Raw genomic sequence first — 23076 nt, forward strand, 5'->3', positions numbered from 1 at the left:
TATAATCTACATGAATACACACTTCACTCGATAGGGAACAAGCAAGTGCCACTGAGAAACACACATCTGAGGACGTTCCACACAGGATTGGAAGCAAAACAAATATGTGGAGTTGAAATCACTCTACAAACAAGAGAGACATCCACATAGCAAGCAGAGGGGGAGGAGGAAAGAAAAATATAAGTAATAATGAAAGTAAAAAAAAATCCACAAACCACCAGTGTTAGTGAGGAACCAGGCAAACCATATTCGCACGCAAAAGCCACTACTTACTTCAGCTGCAGGAGCCTCCTCTGCAGGAGCCTCCTCAGCAGGGGCCTCCTCAGCAGGGGCCTCCTCTGCCTCATCCTAATTTACATTGTCATCACATTTACAAGAGAATGGGAAAATAAATGACAAGGAAAGTAGGAAAACAATTTACAAAAACAAAGGAAAAACAATTTGGGTAATAGGGATTATACAATTACAAGAAAAAGAAATAATACATAAAAAATCAAATAATGTTGCAATAAAATTGAAGAAATTATATATTAAATTAATGCAATAAATTAATGAAAGCTAGACAAAGCAGCACAGTGAAATAGTGTTTGGTTACATCTGTTCACTGGGTCTCACTATAGAAAGCATGCACACATGAAAACAAAAATTGGGATTTAAATCTATGCCAAGATTAACTGGCATAGAAGGTATGGAAGGGGGTATATGTATGAAGGTATGTCAGCACCTAAGGTGGCTTTGTCTGTTAAGTTGACAGTTGGTAAATATGAACACCCAAGTCAAAATTGGTGGTTGATTCTCAATATAAACAATATTAAAGTCTGCATATGGTTCAAGTAACAAGAAAGTACATATACGTTTTAGTAGTAGTGAGACAGATGGCTTAAAAGAATAGGAATAACATTCCACAGCAAGACATGAAGAGTTTTGATAATCCACAGATGTACTAGAAAAACTAACTTTGGTTTGAAAGTGGAATTGGAAGTGAGTGGTATACTAGTATGACAAGATGTGAAGTGTTATGTAGTTTTCCATCCAACATGGTCAATTTACAGATTGAGAAGGCGAAAGAAAAGTATCCATTGAGTTGATTTTTTGTAATGACAGACATTGCCCAATCAGTATGTAATGGCAAGATGCAGTGTTATCATGAAGATTTTCAGCCAATATGGTAAGAAATCCAATTTACAGATTCTGAAGGCCAAACAAATTCCCATTGATTGGTACTAGCCATTCCTGACTTTCTGCAATAACAGACACTGCCCAATCAGGTCATTTTGTACAAGGTACAGAACTACTTATTTTTAATGAGTTCAAGTGACAGTGGTAATGGCACTTAAATAATGACATCTACAACTTTGTGTATGTCATTTGATAAAATGTCAAGGGCGAGGAGATGCAAAATTATTAATTCAAGAGTAATACAGGTGATGTGTAAATAAATCTGAATCAAGCTGATTTGTGAGCACACAAACACTGCTTTATCACCATACAGACTGCATCCCTAGTGACTTGAGGACAAAGAATGTATATAACCACGTTTTACTGTCTGGTAAGTTAAGTTAACTAAACTTACATTGCTGCTCCTGATCTGTGCCTGGAAATGAGTTATTTCCATTTACACATCAATCTGTACTATGAATACAACAAACCCATTCCCATCATTTTTATAAATATGTATAAATTTCAATGGCAGTTGTATACAACCAATCAATCAATCAAATGTTTTTTTTGTGTCATAGTCGCAGTTGAACACAATTACGATTATTTTTTAGGGGAATGTGATAAGACAAGTGTCATGAAAAAAACATAATCTATGATAGAGATTTTATTTGAATAAAAAATCAATACATCAGAGGAAATTTGGGAGAGAATACTTGCAAAATGCATCTGAGGAAGTTCCACACAAGATTGGAAATCAAAACCCCATATGTGGAGTCCAAATCACGCTACAAACAAGAGGGGCATTCACAAAGCAAGCAGAGGGGGAGGAGGAAAGAAAAATATAAGTAATAATGAAAGTAAAAACAAAACCACCAGTGTTAGTGAGAAACCAGGCTAAACCATATTCACACACATAAGCCACTACTTACTTTCGCCACAGAAGCCTCCTCTACGGGAGCCTCCTCTGCAGGGGCCTCCTCTGCAGGGGCCTCATCCGCAGAGGCATCATCCTGATTTACATTATCAACACATTTACAAAAGGACGGGAAAATAAATGACAGGAAGACAGTTTACATAACAAAGGGAAGATGATATGTGTAATTGGAATAACAATTGAAAGAAAAAAGAAATAATAAACAGAAAATTAAATAATTGCAATAAAACTGAAGAAATTATATAATAAAAGCAATGCATTGAATTATTATGCAAATGAAAGCTAGACAAGGAAGCGCAGTGAAATAGTGTTCGGTTATATCTGTTTACTGGGTTTTACTATAGAAAGCATGCAAACAAAAATTGGGATTAAATCTATGCCAAGATTAAATATAACTGGCATTAGAATGTATAGAAATATGGATGCATGTCAGCACCTAAAGGTGGCTTTATCTGAAAGTGGCATTTACAACTGGTAAATATGAACACCTAAGTCAAAATTGGTGGGCAATTCTCAGACACACACACAGCAGAGAATATGAACAAAGAGTAACAGGTAACCTTGGCAATAAGTCTGCATATGATTCATGTAACAAGAAAGTACATGTACGTTTTTAAATGCAGTAGTAGTGAAACAGATGGCTTAAAAAGAATAAGAAAAACATTCCACAACAGGACATAAAGAATTTTGAAGTTGTACTAGGAAAACCACTTGAATTCAAAGTGGCATACTAGTAAGTTATCGCAAGGTGTGTAGTGTTTGAAGTTTCCCAGCAAACATGGCAGGTTAATACATCAAATTTGCAGATGGAAAAGGCAAAACAAGAATTCCTGTGTTGAATCAATTTTTTGTAATGACTGACATTGCACAATCAGGACATGTACTGAATACAAAACTAGTGACAGTGGTGCTAGTGCTTCAATAACACAAACAATGTGCATGTCATTTGATAAACTCAGAAGTGCAAATATATGTAAAGCGTGAATGAATCAAATCACCTCCCCCCCCAAGCCATAGGGTATGGGATAAACACAGACTGCATTAGTACCCCTTGTGACTTGGGGACAAAAGGAGTGTAGATAACCACGTTGTAACTGTTTGCAAATTTTGATTGGTAAAATGTCTGTTAAGTTAACTAAACTTACATTGCTGTACTCCACATAGTTATTTTTATATACCGTACAAACAATCAAAGTTGAAACAGTTACAAGTAGGTGGAGGAGAATTGTGATAAGACATGAGACAGGAAAGAAACAAGGTCTATGGTACAGAGCTTTTATTTTAATAGAAAATGAATACATCTGAGGTAATTTGGAAGAGGAGCAGTGACTGGAGTGACTGGAGTGAATGAGACAGAGAGTGAGACACTAGTTTGATCTTTGCTACCTCAGCTCGTCGCCTCTCTTCTTCCTCCTCTTCTTCTCGTTGCCGTGCTTCCTCTTCCTCTCGCCTTTTAGCTTCTTCCTCCTCCTGTCTACGGGCCTCCTCCTCCTGACTACGAGCCTCCTCCTCCTGCCTACGAGCCTCCTCCTCCTGCCTTTGCCGTTCTTCCTCTTCTTCGCGTTCCTTGCGCCGTCTTCGCCTAGTACTGAAGTCTTCTACTGGCTAATTGTTTAGTTAAAACATGCATTACATTAAATCAGAATTAAAAACACTACAAGTAATAGTCAGTGTATTGAAGATGCATTCATCAATACCTACCAATTATGTCAGAAATAAAAGTCTCAACAGACAGAACAAATTAGAATGATTCATGCCTTGATTTCACTGCATTCAATCGAAAAAAAATATTGTAATTTTAAATCGCATGCCTAGATGAGTTAAACGCAATTCATATAAAAGCTCACAGGATACATTGCACTTAACATTGTTTAAGTGCTTAGTCACTGCAACTGCAATGCTGATAACAGCCAAATACCATCACAACAAGACTTTCAAGAATGGATGCATAAATTAATTGATTTCTCCTGAAAATGTTAAACAGCTATCTACACAACATTCATCTTATTAACTCATTTTAGAATTTGTTTCCTCATGCTGTATTGGCATAGCAACAATTTAGAAACATGCACAGTCTTCCAGAACAGAGCTTAGCTGTTTTGTGGAATTCACAAAATGTCCGTTGTCACTAGAATTGCGAAGCACGAATTGGTAAAACTGATGTAGAGATGATCTTACTACATTTTGTACACTTGCGCCATAACCGACATGATCCAATAGCAGATTCCAGGGGATTGGTATCCCTCACTTGAATGCACACACTGGGAGATGAACAGGTCTGCTGAATTAATTTATTTGCTGACCAGTGTTGGGTAACAAAACCAACAGGGTTTCCATTTGAATGAAAAATTGTAGTTGGCATGACAATAACACCTCAGATGACACGATTTATAACCATGTAGTGTTCTTGTAGTTTGGTGGACAACACTCAACTCAGAAATGACAACAGCAATTCATAAACATAAAGCACATACAATACACTGAACAGGTTTAACAAATGACAATTATTTCTCACCTCTGCTGGGCCATTGGCTCCATTTTCCTGTTCCCTGCAAAACAAAGTTGTACTTGGTCAACTTCAGAGTTCACAGCGCAACCTCAATACATACTAACCACATGGAGACTATGCACAATAATATCATTTTGTGTTCTGCATTCATGTACCATAGTCAAATGTCAACCACACAAAGGTTGATTAATCTTTTGGAAAATGTGTCCTAATGACCAATGAAAATGGGTCTTACACAAATTTTCGGGAAGTAATAAAAGACTTTGTGATGATGAGAATTCTGTATGTGACAATTTATAGTCAATTTTTGTATTTTTGCATAGAAATATGGGTTCATCTTGTGACAAAAAGTAAATTTTGAGTGATGTATCTCAATCATTATACAACAAATAACCAAGACCTAATTTTATTTGTTTTTTTTTCAGTTTCAAAAAACAAGTGCTTCTCAGTAGACGGAACATATTCAAGGTATCATATGATATTCTGTTGTAAACGCCTAAGCTTGGTATTAGAATGCTGCCGAGTGAAACAAACAAGAAATACAAGCCATCATTGTGTAGATGGAACACATTCCATATACATGTCATTGCTGTGAATAATAAACATCTGTACTCCACATCAGTCTATAGGTACAAACTGACCCCTGTATTCATTTGTATTAGTAGTAATAAGTTAGAAAATAAAGGATAAAAGACTGCTGGAGGGTAGAAAAACAAGTTAGCCAACCATGAGTACTATAAGAGACACAGTGGAGATAAAAAGATAGGCTTCACCCCATTTCCCAATAGAATCAACACTCCATACAATGGAATGTATCATTCTTTACTGGGAATATGGAATGAAAGAAAGGGGAAAATCAACAGATTCCATTACAAACTGTTTCAATGGCTACTGTTTTATGCACGCACAATTCCCGAAGTCGTCTCCTTTCTTCTCGTCGACGCCGTAATGCTTCTAAATCAGCATCTACTGATGAGGTATCATTTTGTCCAGCCAACCTGGAGTAAATAAACAACCATGCAACAAACATGCAGCTAAGTTAGTAGCTTTCTAGCGATGTTAATTAATTAATTAAACTGTTTTATATAAACTGTTATTACTATTATTAATTATATGATGGGAATGCATAGATTTATAGTAACACTATGGGGTTTCAAATGCAATGAGATAAAAGAAAGTTAATCAACTCTTATAATGCCGTTATTGCTAAGGGATGACACAATGTTGACAGCAGAACAAGTTCTGTACTTAGTTATTCAATAAATACCTAACTGAATGAGAATAGTTTATATATAAAGTTTTAGTGATCTGAGAAATTTAAAATGAAAGTCAGTCATGGGACATTTATAATCTAAACAAATAGTTTATAAATGACTGGGAGCAATTAAACAAGATACATGTATTTCAGTTTTAATTTTTATTATCATTTTTTTTTACATGAAATTATTTTCATTACCATCACGAAATACAAAACTTTCCGACCGTCTGTGCTATCTTTGAGTTTGGTAGTGGTTATGTAACAAAGGGTGATATGAAAAAACTTAGTGATGATTACCGAATTATGGTGAATTATATGAAACATGGTGAATTGTTATAATTGTCATATGATGCATGGTTGCGTCATGGTGATATGTACAACACTTTTGAACTGTTACATCTGATGTTATGCAGATGATAAACTTCTGCTGAAGTTACATGATTACTAACATGAAACCCATGGACATGTTTTTTAGTATATGACAGGGCCCAGGTTCCAATTAAGCAACCCGGTTCTAAACTGACATGAACCAGATCACGATTTGGATTTATTAATCATATTCAACACTTTATTTCAATATTACATTACAGAACAAAGTAGAAAACAACTGTCTTTTCAGTGCATCAAAACAATGGTACAAATGTCTTTTCTCCGATGTACTCCAATATACACAGCAGCATGTAATGGGTTGACATAGTGCTCACTGATTTTTCAAACTAGTGGCAGATGCAATTTTAAAACAGGCGATACAACAAATGACAATGATCTGATTATTGGGTCATTGTTATGCAATTGAAACTTAGCTCGTGAATATTAAGTACTAGTAAGTAGCATTGCTTAGCAGTGAGAGATGAAAAACAAGGTGTGTGTGATTGTTAATCTAAATGTCATGTGTACCACACTCAAATTCCTCTAAGCATAGAGAGCCTAGATCAAGATTCTGGCACAGATGCAGTTAAGAGACAAGGCTGATATGATCCAGAGTGTCAGGTAGCATAATACTGGTATCTCAGAGAAATTTGAATGTGCATGTAACTAGGTGAATGTGCATTGATCAATGAAAATGAAAAAGACAATGACAAAAATATATATTACAACAATGGTGATGTCAAATGTCAATCAAAAAGTGAATTCTATAAACAGTTCTCCAGTTAATGCATATCTACAATGTGTTTAGTTAAAACATGAATTTCTATAAAGCTAGCTGGGATAACAGACACTCTATAGACCAGCTTGCTCCATTTACTCATACATGTACACAAATGGTTGCTATTCTTTGCAAATAAAACTTTAATTCAATGAAAACCATGAAAATGGGGAAACCATGAAATTCTGCAAACTTACTTTTCGGCTTCCCTCCTTCTCCTGCGTTCTTCACGACGGCGAGCTCTCTCTTCTGATTCGTCTCCCATGGTTATTATTTAGAAAGATCTGTAGTGAAGAAAATTAAAAAAAAATTAAATACCAAGTAATGAATTAATTGAGATGTATACTCAATAGTGTGCTGTCATATATGACCCGTATTTATTACAAGAAAGTATCTTTAGGCACTACTGTAGAATACTTTATTTTCGCTTGGAATTTATTTTCACTATTTTCGCTGAAGGGATGATTCTGTGAAAATAAAACCAGCGAATATACTTTTTTTCCTATATTTCACATTAAACTCATCAAAAATCAGTGAAAATAAATTCCATACAAAACGCCTAAAACGCCTTTTCAGCGAAAATTAATTCCAGCGAAAATAAAGTATTCCATAGTATTTGTATACTGCAATGCTGAGCTTAGATTTGCTTAGTAACAGAAAGCAAGTCACAGAGGCAGATCGTTTTTCAAACGCAGCTGACAATTCATTCACACCAAGCTGAATTTTGAACCATTTCATTAGTGTACAATTGCGAACACTAACACTAATATTGCAATTTGTCTTGTATGAAATTAAAGCACTTTTCAATATACATGTATCAAAACACCAATGGCAGGAAATTAGGAATGCAATAAACACACACACTTCCATATATTAAATTCACACACAAACACAGAACATGTGATTGATACGAAAATGTATGTAATACACTGGCCAACTTACAGAAGTGTACATTTGTATATTATTAGAGCTCAACTAGCAAATGTTACAGACAACAATTCCATATATTAATAATATATCTGTGATCATAAGACAAACTAATTTTGAAAAAGTCAGAATATTTATAAATACACAAAGAAAAATAACTGAGATTCTGTTTTACAAAAGGGAAAACAGAGAAGACAGAAAGGCTAATCCAGAAGATCCTCTAAAATGTACACCAGGTTAATACCTCCCTGCTTCAATCTACACTCAAAAATCAATGTTCATGCAAACAGGATCAAGTTTCTTTAGCTTGCCAGATTAAGGCAAAGAAATAATATACAGGAATATCTATGAAAGCCTTAAGACTAAATACAAAGCTACCATTGTTGGTTCACTGCGTACTTGTATGTATACCACCAAGAGGTGGTATACTCGTACAAGAACAGTTAGATAGCCATACCTACATCACATACTCATACCATACAGCTTATAATACAAGGTACCATTGCCAGAATAATAAAAATCATCTCAATATTTCATGGCGCAATACAATAATTATAATCATTTAAATTACGGTGGTAAAAAATTATACAATCTTAACTTCAATCTCTGTAAAAATTTTTTTGCTTGAGACATAGGTTTCAAAATTTGGACACAACAAAATATTGATACAGTTGACTCAACCTGGACCCCCTCCCCTCCCCTCCTTGCATATGTGTCTGAAGTTTTACGAAACATTCAGTAAGCTAATCACATACTGTGAAGTAGCAGAATGCTAAACAAGTTGGAATTCTTGCAACATATTTTTAGTCTCTTATCTGCATATTTCAGCTGTAATAACAGAAATATTCCTTTTTTTAAAACTATTTTATTGTTTTTAAGTATGAACAATATATTGACAAGTCATGTATAACCTTTGATTTCTTGCATCTCATTACTATTATACAATGTCATTTTATTCTACTGATGTTTAGATAGATCTAGCAAGTTGCACATCATAATATTTAAAGAAAATCAGCGATGATTTTTGGCCAATCCTGCGGCAAATCCTTTAGTGTTACATCTGGTGAGTCACTGAAAACTTGTTTTTTGTGCCATATTTGGATACTGAGCAGTATAAACACTGATACATTGTAGGAGGTCACTGACTAGAACCTTCTTCACAAGGAGATGATTTACATGTGACAAAAATGAAGGTAGCACACATATTGAACTATAAAATAAGCAGACCACATACAAACATATCAATGTTTTTATACTAATAACAGGAACTTGTAAAAGTTTATGGTACTTGATAAAAGTAGGTTTGTCTGGTGGCAAACAATGAATGGAAAAGAATCCTGTAGCACAAATGACATGAGGTTGACCTTGTTTCACTGACCGCATTTGTGCTGCTCACATCAAAAGGAAACATCAATACTTCACATAAATCTACATATTCAATATTCCCTGTCATGCCATTTTGGTTTGACAATTTCAAAATGATTGGTTACGTAGATTGAATGTCACAAGCACTGCAAGTTTCAGATTAAACTAAATTGCTACAAAATATAATAATTTTGCTGTTAATGATGGAAATCTGTTGAAAATTGCCTGGAACAGCATGAACTATGCAGTGTTCTATCATTCAGACCTATCCTTCTTGAAGGCCCCTCCTCTCACCCATATATAATATAATACATAAGTGATACTATAAGAATGTATGTGAAATTTGATTCTTTCACCATAAATTTCAAAGAGATCAAATTATTAAAATAAAATAACGACATCAAGTGTATTCATTCGCCGTTTAACTTTTCCTACTCTTGGATATGTTGGCTTCATATCCGTATTTGCATATTTGCAAAATTCTATTGCGTTTTTTCACAAACCTCGTGCAAACCACCGGTATACTCTAACTTTAACACCAAAAAACGTGCTTGAAATTTGTGATTTTCGGACAAAAAAAACAACCTAATGCAAAAAATAGAAATACGGATTTAAACTTCATGACCTTTGCTTCAAAACAGTGTAAAGTTTTTGATCGCATGAATGACTGTAGAGATGACAATTAAAATTTTATTCACGTTAGTTAAATTATCAGCCCCGCTGATTTTCAGAATCACGTGACGCTAAAACAAACACAATGTTCACAAAATATTAATAGTAGGAAAATACAAGACAAGAGCTTTCTAAACATATATAGATTGTATGGTTTCTTGTAAAATTTATTCCGATTATAGGTGTTTACATTTTTCATGCAAAAAAACTATCCTGCTACCTTAAATAGATTCACTCTTCAATTATGTAGGTTTTACGCAAACAAATTTTCACAAATTATGTAACCAATAAATTCATACAGTCAAAAAACTGGGTCATGGCAATTACTGAAATGGAGTTATGCAAAACACAAACTTTCATTTGTCTTTTAGTTCTAAAAGTTTCAAGTAAATATGATAATTGTTACATTGGAGATAATAAATTTAAATCCCTTTTTATGTGCAACTTTGGCATAGTATTAATACATGCATCTGCCATTCAGGGCAATTAGTACAACAGAATTCAGCTCACAAATCCACCCAAGATGCCTCAAGCAAATTTAGCAAGGGTTTACACACAGTGCACACAAGACAAAATACACTACCGGTAATAAGCAGAACTTCTAGTAAACAGTCAATAAAGTTAAAGTCCAGTTTTTAGCACTATTGATCTTCTTGGCCACAGTTGAGGATACCCCCTCTATGGGCCTCACACTTAGAAAACTATGCTTTTTTTAAATTAACAGTGTTAGCAACAGATGAATTGATATATTAGCACATAAAGTCAAAAGATTTCTGCAAAAATATGATAAACATGATAGAAAATGCAACATACTATTGATCAAAGGGAAATACTTGCAGAGAGAGCCATAGCTGAACAGAAATTCCAGAACGAAATACCAACACCAAATATGGAAATAATCCATGGAATACAGAAGAAATACACTTCTAATGGGAAAATAAAGGAATGTTTTGGGTAAAATTGGAAGGAGAGACTGACTAAGACTAAGCTGGTAAACAATTCAGAATGATCGTAGAGTTATACCTGGAATAAGTTTGAAGATGAGACTGAGATTCCTTCACCACAGCAGCTAGGAAGGAGGTTGCAGAGAGCTCAGGCAAATGAGAACTGTCAGACAAGACAGAGACAGCCAGCCAACAAACCCTATTAAGTTACAGTTCAGAAACTCAGCTGTTACTCCACATTCATTGGCTAATGCAAATCACATGACCTCCCAACATTTTTCTTAATATAATGAATTAGGGCATTATTTTGATAGGCAACATCCAAAGATGAAGGAAAAAATATATAATTGCTAAAACAACTATTAACACGGCAGAGAACCTTCTGTTTTTAGTTTTTTTTTGTTTAACTTAAAGATCAAACTCCTATAGGTCAAAGTTGACATTCCTGGAATACTTTTAGTGACTGCCTTTTAAAAATGGATTCTAACCCTTGTAAAACATCCTGCATGAAACCTAAATGGTTGTATGAAACTTGACTTCTGTCTGACCTAACACACCATGACAAGCCGGACATGGAAAACAACCTTTTTTCTCAAATTAAAAAATCATATGGAACACTTTAAAGCAGTCTTAATCTTCAACATATTCCACATACCATAATAAACCTAAGATGTATAGCTGTCCAACTTGAGTGGAATGAATGGCGAGGAGATGTAATAATAACTGTGTGTAACATTATTTTCATCATCCAGACTTATACAATACATAGGCAACAACTTGAATACATGTAGTACATACTTTAACAGTGGAATCCTGAATTGATTATAAAAAGATTTATTTTAATGCATTGTCTGCTGAAAGCCTCTCTATATGGCCAATATGAATGGTATATAACAGCGTAAGCTAGGGATGTGGTAAGTATATTTAAATTCCTACAAAGATTGATAATATTTTTCAAGACACTGTGTACGACAGCAGCCCTACATGTAGTTGATTGAAATTCGAGTATAAAGGAACATGCACGAAAATAAAATTCCCAAGATCTGACCCAAATACTGTTAACAATACCATCACAAACATGTACTTGAAATTTATAAATACTACTTTAACTGTCGCCATCCAAAGTGAGCTCTGTACAAAAACAGTTTCCAATTACTTACATTATAAAGACTAAAAACACATAACCCAACCTACCCAATTATTATCGGAGGAAATAAGAGATTCAATTAATTAAAGCATTCAAATATCTATAAAACACCTATATTTAACACACACAGAATGAGCAGCCCTCCCTACATTGTTAGAAATGAATGATTTATTTCATTTCCAGCGACCCATTACATGGACAATTGAAAATGATTGTATATCCCATACCTCCACAGATCATTCATGTCTTCAGAATTAAACTGCACTAGTTTATTTATGGTATATTCTGATGTTTCATTTTACTTGATCAAGTCAACAACACGACATTATACTGAATAAAGTGTAGATAATAGAGTGGCATACTAATCAACCATTGCATGGAGTTCAATAAAAAGAGAACTTTGAAGAGAGAGACTTGACAATGCTTTTTCTTTCATTATATGTCTTTACATTATATTTGTTATCGTGGGGGTGGTTAGAATTAGTGAAAGTAAGGTCATTGCCATTGCTTGTTTGCATGTAACACAAATTTCACTTGAATGTTCTAGTACAGATACAGTAAATGTCAGCAACAATGCTCCTTATATTAGAACCTTGTATATTTCGGTACAAATAGTTGGTGGTATGTAAGCTTTTATATTTTTATAGGGAGGCATGGCTGATCATTTTGATGAGATCATGGTGGACATTGTCCCATGTATACAAAAAAATGTAGTTCCGAAATCAATAATAAAAGACAGGGCAGCATTGACCGCCTGTCTACCACAATGGCACTGAGACAGCTTAATGAACTACCACAACATCAACCAGACAACTACAACAAGCACTTGTGGATTTTAACCAAGCCACCCACAAAGTAGATTTTTTGCCCTTGATGCAGTATTACTCCCTTGGGCCTAAAAGCCTCAGGGTCTTGGTCATCTCCCTTTTAGGTATGCAGTGGCAATTATAAACTTGGCGACTATAGCAATGTCTACAAGTGTAGTGTTCTCAAATGTTGCATGCTAAAAAATAATATAATAACTACTTGTTTTCAACTTGTCAATCTCCTAACTTTGATTTCACACCTATTTTGCATAAATACATCCACTTGACCCACTGTACATACGAGGTCACCAATTCCTATTATGCAGCACATACATATACACCAGAACACTCTTCAAAGGTAGGTGCATTTGTTGACTTTTGTTTACATTCACTAGATGCTTCAATCCACAGTGAAATGTCAGTCTAAAAGTCTTTTGTAATAAATTAAACAATCGCAAATTTGGTTAAGAGTCAGCAGGCTATGACACTATTGGTCTCTGAAACCTCCACAATGCAGGTTTTCAGCGAAGTACATAAAGCACATCTCAGTCTGTAACACTGATTCTTAAAAACAGGTCCATGTCATGATCTCCTAAAAGCTGCCAGAGCCAATCACAAACAATGTTTTTTTTTGGATAACCATGTCAGTTTTTCACAATCTGGTGCTAATGAAATCCTTGCTATTCTACTGACTTACTGTTCTGGTCCATCTTTGAGAATGTTACTGTAAAATATGTATTAGAAACCGCAGCTTCTGTTAAAATGGTACAATGCAACATAGGGGATGTGGCTTCTATTAGAGCATCTACACATATATGAAATGAAGAATTTTTGGTTATCAATTATGGGTGCGACTTTTATTAGGGATGTGGCTTCTAATACAGATTTTACGGTACTTTGCATTTCCTATTTCCATGGTGTAGTGTAAACCACTTACAGTATTCAGACTAGCCACCCATGACACTAACTGAGCACATATAATTACATAGAATATACATGTATTACATAAAACTTATTTTGTTTAAATTAAAACAAATTAAGTATTCAGTAAATTTGGTAACTTAAAAACTACTGAAGGTCATTCATAGAAAATATACTGCCCTGTACTGGGTGAAGAGGAGTAAGGTGCAATAAAATGAGTACAAATGTATCCAGATGAGATGTGTTACCATAGTGAATTCATCACGGCTATTCATTCAACTCTCAGAACTCAACAGGACAACATTCCCTGTATCCAAGGCGATGGCAGCATTTCCTAATCATTGTCTTGATTTGAAGTCATTGAGAGCATCGTATATAATAAAAACGACGCGTATGTATACACAGAAGAACCATCACCTTGAGGACAGAGCGTCCAGTATGTTGCTGGACAATATGAACCTACTTGGACCACCAAGCGACATACTGCATCTAATCATGTAGAGACAAACTATGAATACAATTGCCAGTCTAATCTGCTGGGTATTCATTTCACAATAGGCAATAAACTTAGTTTCAAAAAGTCAAATTTCATGGGTCCATTAGTTAATTACTGATCAATGTTAGAATTGCTAAGAAAGTATTCAAACTGAAACAAGTCATGTCATAACATGACAAGAATCTCTGCAGGTTCAATAGTACATAAAAATAAATTGAATCGGCCATTTTGAATCAAAACTTGAAACAAGTATATCTTGTGTAACCTGATGTGCAATGTTGCGAAGTTTGATTGTACTGATATAACTCTAGAACATCATTCATTACCACAAAATTTCTGTCATTCAGGCATTTTGAATCTGATCTGAAAAACAATATGTTTTCAATATGTTCAATTTATGTACCAAATTAAACAATAGCTGCCCATATACGACCGAGATCCAATGGCAGGAATGCTTGATTTTGATGAATATATAACACTAAAATTGCCACCATTCAGCACCTTGAATCTGATCAACAAAAAAATACATATACATGTGCAACATGATGTACGGTGTATCTATAAATTTGAAAAGTTTGAATTCCCTCATGATAGATAATATTAGGAATAAGATCAGCAGAACAAAAAATAGTTGTGAGTTGATTAACTCCACCTTTTTTTTTTATTCTTTAGAATAATAAATGTACATCAATCAAAAAATGCTGTTTTATATGTTTTAATTAAAACAAGACAAAACAAAGTGATTGGATTGGTCAGGCAGGTGCCTGCTTCCTTTTTGCAAAGCAGTCATGCATCAACCAGACGGAAACAGCCTACCTCACAACATGAGCTCATACATTGTGTAACAGCTCTTTCCATTCATACACATGCCTTAGTTTACTACAGTGTAGCAACAAATGTTGCTACTTTTCGCTGGATATTGTAGGACTACACTTCAGACATTTCATACACAGCCACTTAACCATTTTTGTCAATTACAAAGTTTAAAAACTTTGTAAACCATTCTGAATGATCAAACCACAATACTATTTATCATACTTTTAGTTACAGCCCAGTTAATAAATCAAAGAAAGCTTAGGGTCGAAGTATTGGCAACATAAACTTGTATTATATAATATTAAAAAATAATTAGCCTTCCAAACAAGCTTTGCAACAAATATTTGTCTGCTATTTGAGATGTAGATTGTGTAAACCCATTATTGAAGTTTATATATATTTGATTTTACATACCGGTATGTGGTTTTTCAGCCAAATTTAATTTTAATCTAGTTCAATTTAAATCTGATTTTTTGAGATATCAGAAAAATAATAAGATAATCAATGAGAATGTTTGTCATTATTAAACTAATCACATCTGTGGATTACCTTAGAGATTCTATGAAACAAATTTCAATGAAATGTGATGATTATGCAAATTTAGCAATTAGTATGCTTGAATTTCAAACTAAAACTAATTAGATCTGTGTATTGTTGCAGGGCACATATGTACCAAGGTTTATTATCATGTGATGATTAGTTCTTATGAATGGAAATCTGAAAAGTGAATTATTATGCAAATTAGGTAAATACTACGGATATATAAACCCAAAACTAGTCTTAGACTATTTACGTACCACGATTCATTATAAAAAGATAATAAGTACTTGAGATATTGATGTAAAAGCTGACTAATTATTATGTACAACTAATAATGTCACAGACCATCAATATATCAAGTTTTATTGAAATACGATTAGAACTTGAGATATATGAATTATTATGCAAATTACGTAATTAATATGCACAATTAAACCAAAACTAAACAGGTCTGTCCATTGTCCTAGAGCATACATGCACCAAGTTTCATTGAAATGTGATTAGTACTTGAGATATCAGTGGAAAAGCTGAAAATCAATGCAAATTGGGTGATTTTTACCCAAAACTAATCAGGTCTGTGCATTGTCCCTATGAATCAAGCTTCATCAAAATCTTTAAATATCAGTGGAATAGCTCTAATCTGCACAATAGCCCAGTGCATCTGATCTATGCATCAAGTTTCATCAAAAACCAACAAATTGTTCTTGAAATCTGCCAGAACACACATACAGATATTCGCAAACAGGAGTCAACAATTATTATGAGGGAACAACTGGCCTTGAATACCTGAACTAGAATTAATTTGATAACAATGATACTTGGAAACAATTCGCACAAACTGGCATAGTTGAAATAGGTTAACGTTTACGAAGCATGAAGAGTTATTGTCACCTACCTTACAAAACTTAAGTTGTTATAGATGGTCACAACACTATTTATATTGTTACTGAGTCAAAGGGGAACAGCCTTACACAAAGTGTGTACAAGCATCAACTTCACTAATGTGGGCAGCCATGCACACACAATGACCCCTATGACACTGAGCATTCAGATGAAACACTTTTCATGACAGGAACTTACTCCTCAATTAATTACCAATTTAAAAAAAAAAAAATACACTATTAATCTAAGTTTAATGTTGTCACTAAAGTCAAATATTGAGTCTGAAAATAAAACGTATTTGTAGTAAAGGTATGAATACATATTCTATGGTATACCAGTATCAGTCACCCTAAATAAACTTATTAACCCAAAGAGTTTTACATTAAGGTTCAACTGCAGTTGTAAAGAACAGTTTTTTCTTGAATTGTATAATAGGACATCACAGCTTGAGCTCTGAATATTTGTGATCACAGTTTTAAACATAACTGGATTGATTTGCTGAAGGTTTGAATTTTAGTCATGATGCTAACTCCGGATATTAAAGAAAAGTTACACAACTAACTTCTTGATAAACCAACACGTTTTTTTAGTGGGGCACATTGTCAAAAAGTCAAAAATATAAGGAAATAACAATTCTGGAAAAGCATGCAGTTGCAGAATAGTATGATTTTATTAATTGCAAGCCAGTGTTTTCCTAAGATATGTATGGTAGTATAATTATTATTACAAAATAAGGTTCCTGTGTAATTTGCATACTAGTATATAAAAAATCTGTAGTAAGGTGAGTTCATGGAGCACACCGGCTAACATGTATGCTGTCTGGATGTCAAATGTGCAGATAAATTGCAAAACTGCACTCGGCAGGAATCATGATACTGTGTTTTTTCAAATGGATTAGTTGACCACTTCGCACTAGTCTCACAGCAACCATGAGGAAAGCTATTTCATACATGCCTCAAACCAACAAAATACCCCACTTAGCAAGCAAGCAAAAAAGGTTTCACTGCAATGTTAACTTGACCTATTTATTACCTTATAATGTACTTTGAATAATAGCATTCAGAATCCGTGGTTTCATGACAGAGGAGCACTCCTCATGATAAAGTGCTTACACATGAACACACATGATATGGAACACTTCTTGACAAGTACTTGTCTCACAATTGATGGAATGACTCTTTTTGTGATAACCAAAACACAACAATCTATGAGAAGTACATCACTAAAACCCCATGGACTGTAAAACTGATCTTCATAGTTCCAATTTATAGAACTACCTGGCAGTCCATAAAACGCAATGAGGACAAATGTGAGCATTGTTCGTCATTTTTGCAGTGTTCTTTCTGAATGGATAAAGCAATGAACAGATTTATGCTTTCACAAGTATGTAGACTACAACACATGTACTACGAACACCTAAGGACCAGTAATGACAGTCACACTAAAGATGATGAAAACGAAAAGAGAAGTGGAGAGGCTTGTCAACATAGCTAACTCAAATGATAGTGGACAAAATCTATTCATCCCAACATGCAGGTTGTTTTCACTATCTAATATACAAATTTGCTAATGGTGACCAGTTGTGACAACACATGGTAGTAAGAACATAGCCTGGCTCTTCACATACATCTGGCTAAAATTAAAGGTTCAAAATACTCAAATATTGAAAATACTAAGCACACATACAAGTAAGTTGCATTTGTGCACAGCTCCTCAGCACAGCCTAAGAGGTCAAAAACGTTCCTTGCTAAGAAAACGTGTGTGATTGCTAAGTATGGGTTAAATCTGATCCATTTTAAGACCAGGTCCATATCCCTAACACAGAACTAACATGTATACATGTACCTTCCCGGTTACTATATTGAGTTATCATGGTTAAAAGGACTGAACATTTGTATAACCGCTGTTTCCTTCTGTGCAGGAACGTTATTGGGCTTAGCTAATATGCGAACATATGAGATTAGCTTAAATCTTAGCCTGTACTTGGTGTTGCCTGAACCATGGAAGGTAGGAGGACAAGGACACTATTTTTCTACCCTGTTCCATGATTGCTTCAATTTATTTACATGGTAAACAATCCTGTGATGCGATTACATGAACAATTGTTTCTTCCCGTATCGCTCCAACAAAAATGAAATCAAAATATTTAAATACAGTAGAATAAAATATTTGTTTCAACATCATACATCAGCGCTCATGTAATCGACTCAGCCTATGTGAAAATGTATGATTGAAAGCTCCACTTTGACTTTTTCAAATGCTTCGGGAATAAACTGAACGTGCATTTTGTTCAAACTGAAACAATTTAACAATAGGAGCAAAGCAGTCTAGTCTACTCATGCTGGAAAACAACTAGCTAGTGTTCTGCACATGTATTCAGCTGCCTCTTTTCTCATGCACATAGCAAGTTGCAGTTGATTTTTTTTTCAGTCCCAAAAATCGTGAGTCCAGCCGTTTGGTTCAGTAAATAATCAGAAGCAATGATGGGTTAAAAGAAAAAGCAAGAGAAACAAAAGATATAAATCAGATTAAAACCCAGTCCACTCTCCTTGTCCTATCTTCAATGCATGAACACTACAATGGAGCATATATAAATACCGGTAGTATGTTTGCTACCTTAGTAGAACCACTTGCAGCATCAAATCTTTTACATTCAATGATGTGTGACAGAAGAGAATATCTATAAGTGTCCATAAAGCTAGGATCCTATGTGTTGCATAGTGTGTAATGACCCGCCCTGCAAAGCACTGCACATATATTATGCATAAGAAGAGTTGAATGGGGAATATATTTATGCACTACACAATACACATACATGAAATATTACTTTTAGCCTCATACGAATTGTACTATAAAGCTAAACATCTATGATAGATATGGAAAAAAAGTTCCTACCCAGAATGCCTGAATGGGGAGGGATGTGCCTGAATAGAGGAGGGATGGATGTGCCTGAATAGGGGAGGGATGGATGTGCCTGAATAGGGGAGGGATAAGCCTGAATGGTGGAAGGATGTGCATGAATGAGAAGGGGATGGATGTGCGTGAATGAGAAAAGGATGGACGTGCCTGAATAGGGGAAAGGTGTGCCATAAGCAGCATACTGCAGGGCATTTATGTTTTACATTCTCTAATCTACATATAATAGCAGAGAGCAATCTTTACAAGGTCATCACAAACCCTTATATAGCAGACTCATGAGATGCCACAGGCTACAAAGTACATGTAGGAGGACATGCACCAATGAACTCATGTTCCAATTGATATTTAAAAATGAGATAACAAAGAAAACGTGAAGAATAATGCATTTTTAAAAGAGTGTGTAATTCATATCAGGTTCTACACAAGTTATATCAAACTACAAATGTCAACTACCAGTATGCCGTAATGAGACAAAAGCTCGTTTCACAGTGGAAAATACGACAGACCTTAGGCTTACCGAAATTTTAGGCTTGACTAAATTTTTTGTGTAAACACAAACCTAAATATTTAGGCCGACCTGATTAAGTCACCCCTGGAAAGGGGTGCCAGGGCCGGCCCTAATTTTAAGTTAGGCTGACCTAACTATAGTAGGAACAAGCGCTAGATTACGTAATCACCACTATCCTCATCTCAATATGCAAATTAGGTTCATGGCCTTTGTTGCAGTCTCACCATTTTCCACGGTCGAAAACAATGAAGGCTGTGAGAGGAGTTGATTGGATCAGGTTTTTAGGCGAGAGTTGACAAGAATCATAGTGGTCAAAAGAAAAAGATGTATGTTTTCCCCCATATCCTCAAAACTATTTCAATCCACTAATTATTGTCTCGTTGTAGTGTTCAGATAGGTAACGCCACTGTTGCCAAGTTCCTGTTCAACAGTTCAAACCAAATTATATTCATACTGTGTCCACTCTAATCGCCATCCATGATTCAACTTAGTTAGGAGAACTCCAGGTGATTTAAGACACCATTCTGATAACGCTAACTACAGGTTAAGGTCTGCCATGTTGGACACTTCTGACATAACTATTCCAAAGAAAAGAGTGAGCTTTAGGTCGCCCAAATAATGAAATTTCAAGTACGCAAACCAAATTTTAATCTTGTTCATTCAACAAACAAAAATGTGGGCAGGTCTTAGGCATGCTAAATGAGAAACAGAGTTAATGGTTAAATTAAAAGTTCTAAAGCATAGTTGGTATAACCAGACAGGGAGTAGTTACCTGAGTTAGGTGACATCCAATAGAGTATTAATTCAAACTATACACCTAGACACTAGACTGTTGTGATGGTATCGTGGCCAGAGGGATTAATAAGTTACATGAATATAAACTTGTCTTACTGAAGCAATACCAACACATTGTAATGCTGTCTTACCGTAATAGTGTCCACAAGAGAAACCTTGTATCAAATAAATTATTATTAAGAAACTCAGTCAAGTCAAAGCAATGTCAAGTTTTCAACATTGATGTTCTTGGCAAAATGCCACCTGTGACATGTCCCTGTACTAATTGTAACTCGGGTTGGGTCAGGTCAGGAGAGCATTCAATCTGACAGCTTGTCCATCTACACGTTAATGGGAGAATAATTTATTGGAATACTACAAGAGTTACTAAATGTTGACTTGATTCTCCGTGTGACATCAACAACACAGGTAATAATGAAAGATATCGGAAGTACACACTTCAGCCTGTCAGTTAGGACGCAACATTTGTGTATGGGAAATTTTAAAACGCATATCAAGAAATCTATTTGTTCAATCTTTAGTACATAGACTGCTGGCCAATAAGAGAACCAACTCGGTAAAATATACGACATCCACTCTAAGAAATCATAAAAAAATAAAACTTACTCGAATGACAAAACCCTAAAAGTATATAATTTTTGCGATTGTGTGGTGCAATAAGATACCTGTATGTTTTAACCCACATATAGATAGCTTGATATTTAATCTAAATTTTGTTGATGTTTTGAGCATAATTAACTGGACTTCAAGTTCACAAACTTGCCAGGAAAAGGTGAATTCTATTTTTATTTTAAATGTTATTAAGAATTTAATTTAGTGAATCATACTCATCAGCAAAAATAGCAAAATTAAAACTCAGTGGATAATTAGTACATTTATAGTAATGTTACTCTGCATAGTATGGATCCCTATAAATGCATGCAATTGTGACTTGCCCTTCAACTACCCCCACAGGACAAATTACCCCCCACCCCCACAGGACAAATTACCTCCACCCTCACAAGGCAAATTACCTCCACCCTCACAAGGCAAATTACCCCCCACCCCCACAGGACAAATTACCTCCACCCTCACAAGGCAAATTACCTCCACCCTCACAAGGCAAATTACCCCACCCCTACAGGGCAAATTACCCCCACCCATACAGGGCAAATTACCCCCCCCCCCCATCCCTACAGGGCAAATTACCCCCACTCATACAGGGCAAATTACCCCCACCCCTATAGGGCAAATTAAAGCACACTAGTCTGACCTGTATGTTGTAGATATTAACAGTGTGCAGATATGACCTTGACTGAAATGATAAGTTCCACAAATTTGAGTTTCCAAAATTTCTCCTGGACCAGTAACAGTTTCATCAATTTCGGAAGTTTATTCACACACAATTGGCCTTACAGTTTCAGAAATGCCCCAAATTCTAGAAAAGTTAATTATTTTCTTGTATCAAGCACTTGGGCATTTCAAGACCAGATATAGCAAAACTTTATCCTTTGGCTAAGAAAAATTCACACATCTCCAACATTTTTTTAACAATGCATTATGGAAAGTTGGCCATTAATCTCCTTTAATATCTGATGCAACCAAATGCCCTATACTCCAGAAATACATGTTGCATTTCTTGCATGAACGGGTGCAAAAATATAAAACTTCTGTTATGTATATGTATAACATGTGACAAAATCTGGCTATATTTTTTATTAGGTAATTTCTAGAACAATCTACTCAAATAAATTAAAGCCACAAAATATGACAGCAATATGGATTGTCATATCAACAATGGCATTGAACCTACATCACAAATGATACAATGTCATTATGGTACCCCCAAACTTGGCAGGGATTCAATGACACACCTTTTTAAACAAACATTGCTACATCAAATTTTGTAATTCATTTAGTGAAACTCTCACGCGGTTATTAAGTACAAGAATAATACAAAGTATGCACATAGGCAGTATGGCTATTGTATTGAGGTTGAAGTGACCTTGCACTCCCCGAGTGCATACACTTTGTTGTATTCTTGTGATAACTTTACTATTATGCATGCCCTGCTTGTAGTCGTAATGTTGTGAAATATTACAGTCAGAAATGCCATCAAAAAGTATTTGCATTCAGTGACTTGTTTATTTCAGTCAAATGCTATGTTGTTTCTGCGTTTGATGTACACTAAGAAAAGTATTCAAAAGTAAATATGACCCAAACTAAATATGGAAGATATTTGAATGCATTAAGTTACATTAGAATATGACTGTACAACATTTTACAAAAGGATAATTTATTGTTATTGCTTGGGAAAAGTATGCACAAGAGTGTAATCTACCTGGGTGAG

General features: G+C 34.9%; 1 protein-coding gene across 13 annotated transcripts in view; it reads right to left on the bottom strand.

Moving 5' to 3' along the window:
• Nucleotides 1–23076, bottom strand: part of LOC100372343 (uncharacterized) — a 35303-nt gene that overhangs the window by 7519 nt on the left and 4708 nt on the right. For 2 of the 13 annotated variants that reach the window (XM_085501760.1, XM_085501751.1), the window contains exons 2-6: nt 7207–7293; nt 5513–5602; nt 4611–4644; nt 3482–3700; nt 274–348 (exon numbers count right to left, since the gene is read on the bottom strand). In XM_085501760.1, the coding sequence (XP_085357886.1) occupies nt 274–348; nt 3482–3700; nt 4611–4644; nt 5513–5602; nt 7207–7274 (486 nt within the window). In that variant the 5' untranslated portion in view covers nt 7275–7293. Of the gene's footprint in view, nt 1–273; nt 349–2090; nt 2172–3481; nt 3701–4610; nt 4645–5512; nt 5603–7206; nt 7294–10996; nt 11131–23076 lie in introns of those variants that run through there. The other 11 variants (XM_085501776.1, XM_085501758.1, XM_085501754.1 and 8 more) reach the window with 10 other exon arrangements.

This window comes from Saccoglossus kowalevskii, chromosome 1 (assembly GCF_978046115.1).
Source record: "Saccoglossus kowalevskii chromosome 1, keSacKowa6.1, whole genome shotgun sequence".
Lineage (NCBI taxonomy): Eukaryota > Metazoa > Hemichordata > Enteropneusta > Harrimaniidae > Saccoglossus > Saccoglossus kowalevskii.